This window comes from Oncorhynchus mykiss, chromosome 11 (genome assembly GCF_057628025.1).
Source record: "Oncorhynchus mykiss isolate SJ-2025 chromosome 11, ASM5762802v1, whole genome shotgun sequence".
NCBI classification, from domain to species: domain Eukaryota; kingdom Metazoa; phylum Chordata; class Actinopteri; order Salmoniformes; family Salmonidae; genus Oncorhynchus; species Oncorhynchus mykiss.
In genome coordinates, this window is record NC_143032.1 from 62,402,650 (window position 1) to 62,415,752 (window position 13,103).

General features: G+C 42.5%; 1 protein-coding gene across 12 annotated transcripts in view; it reads right to left on the minus strand.

Moving 5' to 3' along the window:
- LOC110536116 (slingshot protein phosphatase 1a) overlaps window positions 1-13,103 on the minus strand; it is a 62,871-nt gene that overhangs the window by 20,968 nt on the left and 28,800 nt on the right. The window contains exon 1 of one of the 12 annotated variants that reach the window (XM_090190812.1): window positions 2,867-3,864. The exons of 8 other annotated variants lie outside the window; for them this stretch is intronic. In XM_090190812.1, the coding sequence (XP_090046938.1) occupies window positions 2,867-2,964 (98 nt within the window). In that variant the 5' untranslated portion in view covers window positions 2,965-3,864. Of the gene's footprint in view, window positions 1-2,830; window positions 3,865-13,103 lie in introns of those variants that run through there. 3 more of the 12 variants (XM_021621687.3, XM_021621686.3, XM_090190815.1) reach the window with 3 other exon arrangements.

Sequence of the window (13,103 nt, forward strand, 5' to 3'; positions counted from 1 at the left end):
TTATGTAAATAAGGTTTTGGTTTTTATTTTTAATACATTTTCAAAATAAAGTCTAGAAACCTATTTTCACTGTCATTATGGGGTATTGTGTGTAGATTGATTAGGAAAACATGTTAATTTGATCCATTTTAAAATAAGGCTGTAACGTAACAAAATGTGGGAAAAGGGGTCTGAATACTTTCCAAATGCTGTACACTACTGTATGATCAATTGAAATAGGCTGCACGCATAAAACACAGTGAGAAACCACAGTGAGAAACCGGAGGATGTGTTGAGCGTGAATCTTTCTCTCCTGTCATGTAAATTACCAGCCCTACGTCCACCACCATAAACCACACTCAGACAGTCTAATTAACTAGCCTCTGCCCTGGTGTCTCCGAGCCTCCGGTACCCTGCTATCAGCTTTTCCACAAAAACCAGGGCTAAAAATATATCTGTTATCACAGCAAACAAAGACAGTGACAAAGAGACTTGCCAAATAGCCTCAATGATCCCTTGGAGTACCTATTCTTCTAGGATAGAAAGGACAGGCTCTTGATTCTGAATGAGCAGAAGTCATACAATCTCAAATGTATGACTACTATTAGTATCAGGCTTGTAATGTGCATGAACTTGATTGGACCCGTGTTAATTTAGGCTACTATTTTTTTTTGAGTGCTCTCACATTTAGTCACATTTTTGTAATTTGAATAATGATTGTCTAGTTATTGTCAAAATTACTAAAACAGTGGGACATTTTAGTCAACTAAAAGCCCTTTCATTTTAGTCAATTCACATTTGTATTGCCTCATTAACTTAAACATAAAATCTTCCATGTGCACAAAACATACATAGCCTTGTCCTACCAACATTTTTCTGCATAACATCCTATCCTCTTCCCAACAGCAGAAATATTAAAGATACAATAATAATATTACATTATATTAGAATTACCTGCCTAGTTAAATAAAACATGTAAATGTAAATTCCAAATTCAGCATACATAGATAGATACAGCACATTACATACAAAACAGACAGACAAGTGCAGAGAGAGCGAGAGAACAATCACAAGATGGTGCCACAAAGTAGGCTATTGGCAAAGTAGTATGGGTTGCACACCATCACACAGTCAAGTCATTGCCACTGTTATGAACGTTCCACAGACGCCAGAGCCACATTGATTTACAAAAGTAGAATGGGGGCTTATGACTGTTTCGCACAATGATGTAGTCGAGTCACTAAACCTCGAGTCCCAAGTCTCCTGCGCTCAAGTCCAAGTCACCAATGGTCAAGTCACAAGTCCCTATGGCTTAAGTCTGAGTCCCAGTGCTCGAGTCCTGGTCCATGTGTTCAAGTCTAAGTCACTGGATTCACATCAACTTTAAAAAAAATAATTAAAAAAAAGAAGAAAAAAAGAAGTTATTTGCCCAGTCAGATAAAGCGTAGTGGCAAGAGGATTTTAGTCAATAAATTGTCCTCTATCCCTTTTCTCTTCTTTCTGTGCCACCAAATGTTTGCATATAGGCTACTGGTAATGTTACCATGGCCACGTTGAGATGAAAAATTCTCAAACATTGCAGATAGAAATTCCATGAATAGGGCAGACTTTATTCCTTATTCAACATGTAAGAGGCATGTTTGTTCTACATTGCATATTTCTATCTGAACATTCCAAAACATTGCGTTGGGTTGAATGTGCCTCAAGTTGTAAAGCTATAGCTAGCAAATGATGCAACATGACTGATTAACAGTCCAGTCCACAAGTAGCCTTGTTTTAGAACGACCCGCGATATGCTTTATGAATGTAAAATGCACCGCGCCATTGTACAATAGAAATAAATAACGTAGCACCGGTATGGGTCATGTCTTTTTAACGGTAGCCTTCAGGCTAGAATCAAACAGGTTCTTCTGAGGAAAAGATGGAAATGTATCTACAGGACCTGTATATGAAATGCAGTGGAAAAAGTAGGAGGGTTGATCGAGACTAGAAATTCAAAGAGACTACTTTTCTATAGCCTACTCAGGGGAGAGAAAAAAACAGCAAAAAACAGACTTTTACTATTAAACTTAATGCCGTTTTTTACTTCGTAAAGCAGCTTGTGTAGGTACTAGAAGGTTGGTGGTGTCTGATTAGCTAAAGTGATGCAAGAGTGTCATCTGCACGTTGTGTATTATCGGTGCCGGAGCAGAACCTGTCTACCTACACTCATCGCTTGCTCCCTACAGCTCACCAGTTGATGTAGGCTGTGTTTTCCGGGTGTGACGCATCCTTCCCACTGCTGAACGGAACTGCGCTGCGCATCTGTGCTGCTAATATTAATTGTGCTCGTCACTGAAAAACTCTCAATCTCTCCAAAAATTATTGTCCAGTCCACTTAGTCAGATTTAAGCCACAGAGATCATTTTGGCTCATCTTAGTCAAATGAAATGAAATAGCACTTTGGTTTAGTTCGTTTTTTTTCTAGGTCAATTTAGTCAGTTACAGTCTCGTCAATTGCCACTGAAAAATAGGTGTTTGATGAATATTTTACTCAATTTCTGTTAACGAAATTAACACTGGATCGGACACATGATTACTCTTCTGTTGAGCTATGGAAATGTCAAGCCAGTAGCTAGGCGAGGACATTTTACACAGAAAAAGTTTGCAGGTATTGTTCCAAAAAAGGACATAGTACACAATAACATTCCAGTAGCCCTCCTATTGCATTTGTACACCACTGAGTATTATCTGTCATACACATCCTCCCATTCTACACAACTGAGCAGCACTGTGTGCACTACTGTCTAAGAACCACACATGCTAAATTAGGAAATCATTTCTATTCTTGTAGATCACACATTCCATTTACCTATGAGAGAACTTTGCAGCACTCTACTAAACTCACATGCGGCATATCTCGGTCTGGGTCAGCACGGCATTCTCCACAAAATAGGGCAGCATCTCCAGTGCAGCCTCCTGAGAGGACTCCAACACCAGATGCATTCTGTTGACCAGCCGGAGAGAAATCTAGCCTCTTCCCTGACCCGTCTACAGCCCTCTTCTTTGGATCCAAGAGTCAGAGTAAAGAAATGTAAAGAGAGAGATCTTCAGGTCCTGACCCAATCCCTGGGTGACAGACTGACAGTTACTTAGCCCGGTCTTATATGCGTGATGTAGGTAGGTGGCTGCCTTCTGCTGCGCTGTAGTGGCACACCTCCTTCCCTCTCCATTTATCTATAGCCTACTTTTCCCCCAGTCCCTCTGTGTTTGAGTAAAGCAGTGAAGAAAAGCAAAGTCCGAGTGCTCCTGCCTGAGAGGACTTGCTGCAGCGCAGTGTCCAACCGCAGCTTGAGGCAGAGGGCTGTGTCCTACCTCCCCTCCCCCAGGGACTCACACACAATTCAACCTCCTCCCCCTCTCACACACAAAATCACAGACACTGTATAGCCGGAAGGGTTACGATTCCAGAGGATTTCAGATGCTGGACCTTCTTTTCTCAGCATGAGTTCTTCCCCAGCATGAAATCATTTCCCATCCTGAATCAATTGTAAGAAGTCAACCAAACAATGTGTATGTCCTAGTTCTCAGCTGCAGAGCAACAACAGGTTTCCACTTCAGCAGGGGAAAATAAGGTCCTAATCAGGATCTTATACTGCTGTCCAACAGAAACCTGCTCTCCAAGACATCAGAGAATGGCTTTCTTTCTTCCCTTCTCTGGGACCAGCAAAGCTACTTGTTCAATTGCAAAAGACAAAAGGAAACAGAGGGACTTCGGCCAACAATTCAGAATGGATGTCTTGATCTCCTTAGCTAGCAGGGGCCAGAGGCTGCATGCCACCCAACAAGTCAACTAACTCCCAGGCAGTGCTGCCAGGGAGCTCCTCACATGGGCCAAGCATGGACAGGGAGGGCAGTGAGCCTGGCACATAGCTCTGCCCAAATCTCATTAACCTCATGGGAGGAACCAGCCCATCTCTCTCCCTTAAGACTGGCCACTGCTGCCTGTCACTCACTTCCACTTGTCCCACACAGACCAGTGTTACTGTCAGTCACTCCACACTCGTGTCACATATGGTAATGTGTGTGTCTGGGGCGGGTTAGGAAGGGAGAACATTAGAAAGAGTTGAGTAGGTATTAGGTCCATGTTATTGTGTGAGGTAGACTCAAGTCATGACTGTCCACGTGAATCCAAATAGATCAGGTTTGCAATGAATAACTTCACTCAGACCCCCCACTCACCAACAGAAGGGAGGAGAAAGTGACTAGTGGGGATTAACAGCTCACGTCCTGTTGTAAATCAAGTGGAGAAGATTCAGGTCTCCCTCTCCAATATTCACCAAAGGAATGTCCTTTGCTTCAAGATACTTTTTCCCGCCGAAACTCTAACACGTTCAAAAGCGAATACTGGCACAATATTCCTGACATAGAACGTGGGGAATGGTCAGAGGCGATCTATAGAACACTAATGGTATATTGTTTGTTATTTTGTGATTAAAAATGCTATAAAGAAAATACTGTAACTTGAAAAGTATACCCACCACATGTACAAAGTTTCCATCCTATGTGATGTACATGTAATATGAAAAATTGAGTGTTTTTGTTAAGAGAAGGATGTGATTTGAAGAACTAAGAAATGTTTTACATAACTTTGTACAAGTGACAAGTCACGCCCCTGAGTGCAGTCAGAGAGCGTGTCAGCCTGACGGAACCACCCCTTTCAAATAAACTGTATAAAATGTTCGGTTAAGAAATTAATATTCTAGACCAGCAAAGCGTTAAGCTGCAACTGCAGCGGTCTGAACGTTGAATCTCAACACGAGGTAGAGACGATAAACTCACCTCTAAGACAATCACTGGTACGGCTGATTAGCTGTCCCAGGTAAAGTATCTTGAAAAGCGAATTTAAGTGAGACCATTCTACTACTCTGTTCAAACCATCGTATTACGGTACTCTCATGACCCCACTGGGAACCATCGACACGGCTAACTAGCATATCTTCAAAGAACCCGTTTGGACAATCAGAGCCTTATAAGCGTGCCGCGAAAAGGCCCAACCCCCTTTCCAAGGCAGCCTCGTTCCGAGAGAGATACACTGCGACCCCAGAAATTTGACGTAAATACATTCATGATTTCTTACTCAGATGGAGGCGGTTCATGTGCAAAGTACAGTGGGGAGAACAAGTATTTGATACACTGCCGATTTTGCAGGTTTTCCTACTTACAAAGCATGTAGAGGTCTGTAATTTGTATCATAGTTACACTTCAACTGTGAAAGACGGAATCTAAAAAAAAATCCAGAAAATCACATTGTATGATTTTTAAGTAATCAATTAGCATTTTATTGCATGAAATAAGTATTTGATCACCTACCAACCAGTAAGAATTCCAGCTCTCACAGACCTGTTAGTTTTTCTTTAAGAGCCCTCCTGTTCTCCACTCATTACCTGTATTAACTGCACCTGTTTGAACTCGTTACCTGTATAAAAGACACCTTTCCAGACTCTCTATCAAACAGACTCCAACCTCTCCACAATGGCCAAGACCAGAGAGCTGTGTAAGGACATCAGGGCTAAAATTGTAGACCTGCACAAGGCTGGGATGGGTTACAGGACAATAGGCAAGCAGCTTGGTGAGAAGGCAACAACTGTTGGCGCAATTATTAGAAAATGGAAGAAGTTCAAGATGACGGTCAATCACCCTCGGTCTGGAGCTCCATGCAAGATCTCACCTCGTGGGGCATCAATGATCATGAGGAAGGTAAGGGATCAGCCCAGAACTACACGGCAGGACCTGGTCAATGACCTGAAGAGAGCTGGGACCACAGTCTCAAAGAAACACACAACGCACCCTACGCAGTCATGGATTAAAACATAATTCTTTGGGGATGCTTTTCTGCAAAGGGGACAGGACGACTGCACCGTATTGAGGGGAGGATGGATGGGGCCATGTATCGCGAGATCTTGGCCAACAACCTCCTTCCCTCAGTAAGAGCATTGAAGATGGGTTGTGGCTGGGTCTTCCAGCATGACAACGACCCGAAACACACAGCCAGGGCAACTAAGGAGTGGCTCCGTAAGAAGCATCTCAAGGTCCTGGAGTGACCTAGCCAGCTTTGTAAGTAGGAAAACCTGCAAAATTGGCAGTGTATCAAATACTTGTTCTCCCCACTGTATATGATTACTGTAAGTGAAAGTAGTTTCCAAATGTACCAATGTTAAATGTCTCTGTCCCTCTCTGCCACCCCGCCATCTCTTTTGTAACAAGCAGGCATGTTGTGTCATTCCGCTAGGGACCTGTTTTTAACGTATTAAGTGTGTATGTTTATTCTGTGTTAGCATTTGATTAGCTAGAAAATAAATCATTAAACCAATGTGTGGTATTGAAGGCTCGAGTTTTTGCAGATGCAATGAGGTTTTGACTGTTCAGAAAGATGATATGATACAAGTTTATGATTAATAAGTTAACTGTTCATAGATGTGAAAGGTAAAGACCTTTGAGTTTAACTCTTTAAAAGAACAGCTCGTGGTGCCCCAGATCATAATGATTTAATTCTTACACGATTAATTTAAATTGGGTAACAATTAAACAGTTAGGTAAGTAGATAAATAGTCTTCAGATTTATGTCAAGTCACTCCTATTTTCTCTAACACACACACGTCATTCAACTAATTTGAGAGGATTTGCTGACATAGAACTCCTGCCTTTGTCTAGGACACAGATAACACCATCTCCTTGTCAACAGAAAGAGCTCTGTGATACCTAAACAACAGGCTACTAGCAAGTCAACTGATCTCTAGAACTCCTTCAAAACTATATGTGATCAATATTGCCAGGAACAGTGGATTAACCTAGTGAGGTCAGCTTTGGTAGCAGAGGGAGGCCTAGTCCATGTGACTGGGCATTAACAGAATTACTCTTGCAGCCAGATAGATCACTTGGACCAGTCTGAACCAAGCACAGCCTGCCAGTAATCTTATCCTCTGAATCACCAGGTGTTTGCATGGTGTAATGGATTACTCTGAAGAGGACTCTCCACACAGAGACTCTCCAGAGGGGGAGTCGCTACGTGGGTTATTCATGCACCCAGGGCTTTCTGCACCCACCAGCACAATGGAAGAAAAGCCTCCTCTCAGGGCTGGCTAGCTATTGCATAAGGTTGGAGTTTGAGGAAGTTCACAGACGCTTTGGATGGACTCAAAAGAGACCTACATTGCCTTGCAAAGTATTAATCCCCCTTGGCGTTTTTCCTATTTCGTTGCATTACAACCTGCAATTTATATGGATTTTTATTTGGATTTCATGTAATGGATATACACAAAATAGTCCAAATTGGTGAAGTGAAAAAAATAACTTGTTAAAAAAAGAAGAATTTAAAAAAGGAAATGTGGTGCGTGCATATGTATTCACCCGCTTTGCTATGAAGCCCCCAAATAAGATCTGGTGCAACCAATTACCTTGAGAAGTCACATAATTAGTTAAATAAAGTCCACATGTGTGCAATCTAAGTGTCACATGATCTCAGTATATACACTGCTCAAAAAAATAAAGGGAACACTTAAACAACACAATGTAACTCCAAGTCAATCACACTTCTGTGAAATCAAACTGTCCACTTAAGAAGCAACACCGATTGACAATAAATTTCACATGCTGTTGTGCAAATGGAAAAGACAACAGGTGGAAATGATAGGCAATTAGCAAGATACCCCCAATAAAGGAGTGGTTCTGCAGGTGGTGACCACAGACCACTTCTCAGTTCCTATGCTTCCTGGCTGATGTTTTGGTCACTTTTGAATGCTGGCGGTGCTTTCACTCTAGTGGTAGCATGAGACAGAGTCTACAACCCACACAAGTGGCTCAGGTAGTGCAGCTCATCCAGGATGGCACATCAATGCGAGCTGTGGCAAGAAGGTTTGCTGTGTCTGTCAGCGTAGTGTCCAGAGCATGGAGGCGCTACCAGGAGACAGGCCAGTGCATCAGGAGACGTGGAGGAGGACGTAGGAGGGCAACAACCCAGCAGCAGGACCGCTACCTCCGCCTTTGTGCAAGGAGGAGCAGGAGGAGCACTGCCAGAGCCCTGCAAAATGACCTCCAGCAGGCCACAAATGTGCATGTGTCTGCTCAAACAGTCAGAAACAGACTCCATGAGGGTGGTATGAGGGCCCGACGTCCACAGGTGGGGGTTGTGCTTACAGCCCAACACCGTGCAGGACGTTTGGCATTTGCCAGAGAACACCAAGATTGGCAAATTCGCCACTGGCGCCCTGTGCTCTTCACAGATGAAAGCAGGTTCACACTGAGCACGTGACAGACGTGATAGAGTCTGGAGACGCCGTGGAGAACGTTCTGCTGCCTGTAACATCCTCCAGCATGACCGGTTTGGCGGTGGGTCAGTCATGGTGTGGGGTGGTATTTCTTTGGGGGGCCGCACAGCCTTCCATGTGCTCGCCAGAGGTAGACTGACTGCCATTAGGTACCGAGATGAGATCCTCAGACCTCTTGTGAGACCATATGCTGCTGCGGTTGGCCCAGGGTTCCTCCTAATGCAAGACAATGCTAGACCTCATGTGGCTGGAGTGTGTCAGCAGTTCCTGCAAGAGGAAGGCATTGGTGCTATGGACTGGCCCACCTGTTCCCCAGACCTGAAGTTAGTTATTTGTTTCTGTACATTTTTAGCCTATAATCGAACCCACAAATGCTGATGCTCCAGATACTCAACTAGTCTAAAGAAGGCCAGTTGTATTGCGTCTTTAAATCAGAACAACAGTTTTCAGCTGGGCTAACATAATCGCAAAAGGGTTTTCTAATGATCAATTAGCATTTTAAAATAATAAACTTGGATTTAGCTAACAACATGCCATTGGAACAAAGGAGAGATGGTTGCTGATAATGGGCCTCTGTAAGCTTATGTAGATATTCCATTAAAAATCAGCCGTTTCCAGCTACAATTGTCATTTACAACATGAACAATGCCTACACTGTATTTCTGATCAATTTTATGTTATTTTAATGGACAAAAATGTTTGCTTTTCTTTCAAAAACAAGGACATTTCTAAGTGACCCCAAACTTTTGAATGGTAGTGTATATATTTATTTTTAGCATTATGTACATTTTCAAAATTATTGTCTGGAATAGTAAACCTCTTCATATAATTATTTGTTCATTGTTTTCTGTGTAGGATTGTGGAACAGGATCCCCTTTGTTTTGTTGAGGTCATAAGCGGTCATGCTTCCAATGTTAGAGATGGCGCCGGAGGAGACGGCTGCCGTTTTACGGTCTCCTAACAAATTATTCTATTAGGTGGTATTTTTCACGATAGGTAGGGCTTACAAACTATTACAGACTACAAAGGGAAGCACAGCCGCGAGCTGCCCAGTGACACGAGCCTACCAGACGAGCTAAATCACGTACCAGGACGTGTGCTCCGGGCATGTGCTGACCAACTGGCAGATGTCTTCACTGACATTTTCAACATGTCCCTGATTGAGTCTGTAATACCAACATGTTTCAAACAGACCACCATAGTCCCTGTGCCCAAGAACATAAAGGCAACCTGCCTAAATGACTACAGGCCCGTAGCATTCACGTCCGTAGCCATGAAGTGTTTTGAAAGGCTGGTAATGGCTCACATCAACACCATTATCCCAGAAATCCTAGACCCACTCCAATTTGCATACCACACAAACAGATCCACAGATGATGCAATCTCTATTGCACTCCACACTGCCCTTTCCCACCTGGACAAAAGGAACACCTACGTGAGAATGCTATTCATTGACTACAGCTCAGCGTTCAACACCATAGTACCCTCAAAGCTCATCACTAAGCTAAGGAACCTGGGACTAAACACCTCCCTCTGCAACTGGATCCTGGACATCCTGATGGGCCGCTCCCCGGTGGTGAGTGTAGGTAGCAACACATCTGCCACGCTGATCCTCAGCACTGGAGCTCCCCAGGGGTGCGTGCTCAGTCCCCTCCTGTACTCCCGGTTCACCCACGACTGCATGGCCAGGCACAACTCCAACACCATCATTAAGTTTGCAGATGACAGAGGTAGGGTAGGCCTGATCACTGACAACAACGAGACAGCCTATAGAGAGGAGGTCAGAGACCTGGCAGGAGGTGCCAGAATAACAACCTGTCCCTCAACGTAACCAAGACTAAGGAGATGATTGTGGACTACAGGAAAAGGAGCACCGAGCACGTCCCCATTCTCATCAACGGAGCTGTAGTGGAGCAGTTTGAGAGCTTCAAGTTCCTTGGTGTCCACATCAATAACAAACTACATTCTAGTTTGTCCAAGACAGACAATACTTATTTTCCACCATAATTTGCAAATAAATTCATAAAAAATCCTACAATGTGATTTTCTGGATTTTTTTTCTCATTTTGTCTGTCATAGTTGAAGTGTACCTATGATGAAAATTACAGGCCTCTCATCTTTTTAAGTGGGAGAACTTGCACAATTGGTGGCTGACTAAATACTTTTTTGCCCCACTGTATATTTATTACACAAAAAAAACATTTTTTTTTCTCCTTTATATAATATAAATTGTCACAGCGCTCCACTTGGTAAGAGTTTAGCCTAGCTGCTGGAACCACTGTTTCCTGGAGAGTATTTAGGAGCTTGTATACTAGGGGGGTTGTGCGCATCCTGTTTGGGAAGACGCTTCAGCGGGTAGGAGGAAGTTCACCCGTTTTTTTGTAAAATGTTTTCTTTTATGTCAGGTTCAGTCTTCCACTTAGTTAAAAGGCTACACATTTCCTCTTTTTCCAAATGATGACTCAACAACATAATTTAATAGGGCAGTCGACTGGGAGTATACTTAAATTGTATAGTTGGAACTGGAAAGGTTTGAACCAGCCAGTCAAACGTAGTAGAGTACATCTTCAACATCTAGGAACACAGATTGCTTTTTTTAACAAGAGACCCATCCGAGAGTTTCAGATCACTACAGATTGAGAAAAGGCTGAGTAGGCCAACTTTATCACTCCACTTTTCAAAATAAATCGAGGGGAGCTGCAATTCTGATACACAAATCTGTGCCCTTTATTTCTTCCAATGTTATTTCAGATGCCAACGGCAGATATATTATTGTCACTGGCAGAATCTATAATACTCCACTGATCCTTGCCAATGTCTATGCGCCAAACTGGGATGACAAAAAATTTTTCCGTGCCTTTTTATCTTCACTTCCAGATATGACCTCACATTTATTCATATTGGGAGGCGATTTTAATTGCTGGCTTAATACTACTTTGGATCGTTCCTACAACAAATTACCACACCTAAGTCTGCAAAGGTTATCCAACCTTTTCTTGGAGTTTGCCGTTACAGACCCCTGGCGTTTTTTTCAATCCATTTTGTAGGGAATATTCATTTTTCTCCCATTTCCATCACTTATACCGGCATTGACTACTTATTGGACAACAAACTTCTTTACTCTGTACGCTCATACAATTCCATTGTCATATCTGATCACGTCCCTCTAACTTTAGCGCTATCCGTTGGTGGTGGGACTGAGCCTCGCATACCTAGGAGTTTTAATATGCGCTTGCTGTCCGATTAAAGTTTTAACTTTGACTGCTCAGAGTTATGTTTTTATAGTTACTAACGGCACACCCGACTTCTCAGCATCTGTTCTGTGGTAGACTTTTAAGGCCTACATTAGAGGTCAAATAATTTCATACACTAGTTGTGAAAGAAAAAAATAGGAAAAAGAGACTCTGAACTGACAATGCATTTTACAGTTAGACAGTACCTACGCTACCTCACCTTCCCCAAATGTGTACAGGGATCGACTCTCTTTACAAGCTGAATTCAAAACCTTGTCAACAGGCCAAATTGAGGAACTGCTGCTTAAGTCACGACATACTCACTATGAGTATTGTGACAAGGCAAGTAAATTGCTTTCTCATCAACTTTGCCAGTCTTCCTCTGCTCAACAGATTGGTCAAATTCAAACACCTAAATAACTAGTTTAACCTTTCTGGCGAAAGCGTTCCGCTAGCAACCCACCTAGACAACATCCGGTGAAATTGCTGAGCGCTAAATTTAAATTACAAAAATACAAGTGTCATACATCACAATAAAGCTACGTCTTGTTAATCCAGCTGCAGTGTCTGATTTCAAAAAGGCTTTACGGCGAAAACACACCATGCGATTATCTGAGGCCATCGCCCTGCATACAAAAGCATGAAAAACATTTTTCAACCAGGCAGGTGCGCCACGAAAGTCAGAAATAATTATATAATAAAAGCCTTACCTTTGAATATCTTCTTCTGTTGGCACTCCAAAAGTTCCCAGCTACATCAAAGTCCTTCTTTATAACCCCAAAAACTCAGTTTAGCTGGTGCGCTTCATTAAATAATCCACCGGTTTCCCTCCTTCAAAATGCATACAAAATGAATCCCAAATGTTACCAATAAACTTCTCCAAACAAGTCAAACAACGTTTATAATTGAACCTCAGCTACCCTAACACGTAAATAAACAATCAAATTTAAGACGGAGAATCATTATTGTCTTTACCGGAGATAAACAACAAAGAACGGGCTCTCATCCACGCGCATGAAAAGACTATAGCCAAAATGGGAGCCACTTACAAAAACGACAAGTTCTAGCAAATTTTTCCAAAAACAAGCCTGAAACTCTGACTGTTGACATCTAGTGGAAGCCCTAGGAACTGCAATCTGGGAGGATTTCGCCTCATAATAAACATGACAGCCATTGAAAACAGTGGTAGGCTGAATATTATTATTTTTTGGGGATGGTTTGTCCTCTGGGATTCGCCTGCCGTATTAGTTCTGTTATACTCGCAGGCATTATTTTAACAGTTTTAGAAACCTGAGAGTGTTTTCTATCCAAATCTACCAATATGCATATCCTAGCTTCTGGACCTTAGTAACAGGCAGTTTACTTTGGACATGCTTTTCATCCGGACGTCAAAATACTGCCCCCTTGCCCAAAGAAGTTTTAAGGGCACCCATGCGTCTTTATACACTTCGGGAAAATCTGCTGACCCCTCTGCTCTTGATAGATTCTTTAATACTTTAACTGTCCCAACAATTGATAGAAAAATGAATTGCTTGGATCAAGTTACTATACACTTCTTCACTTGCATCTGTCAGAACAAATAACA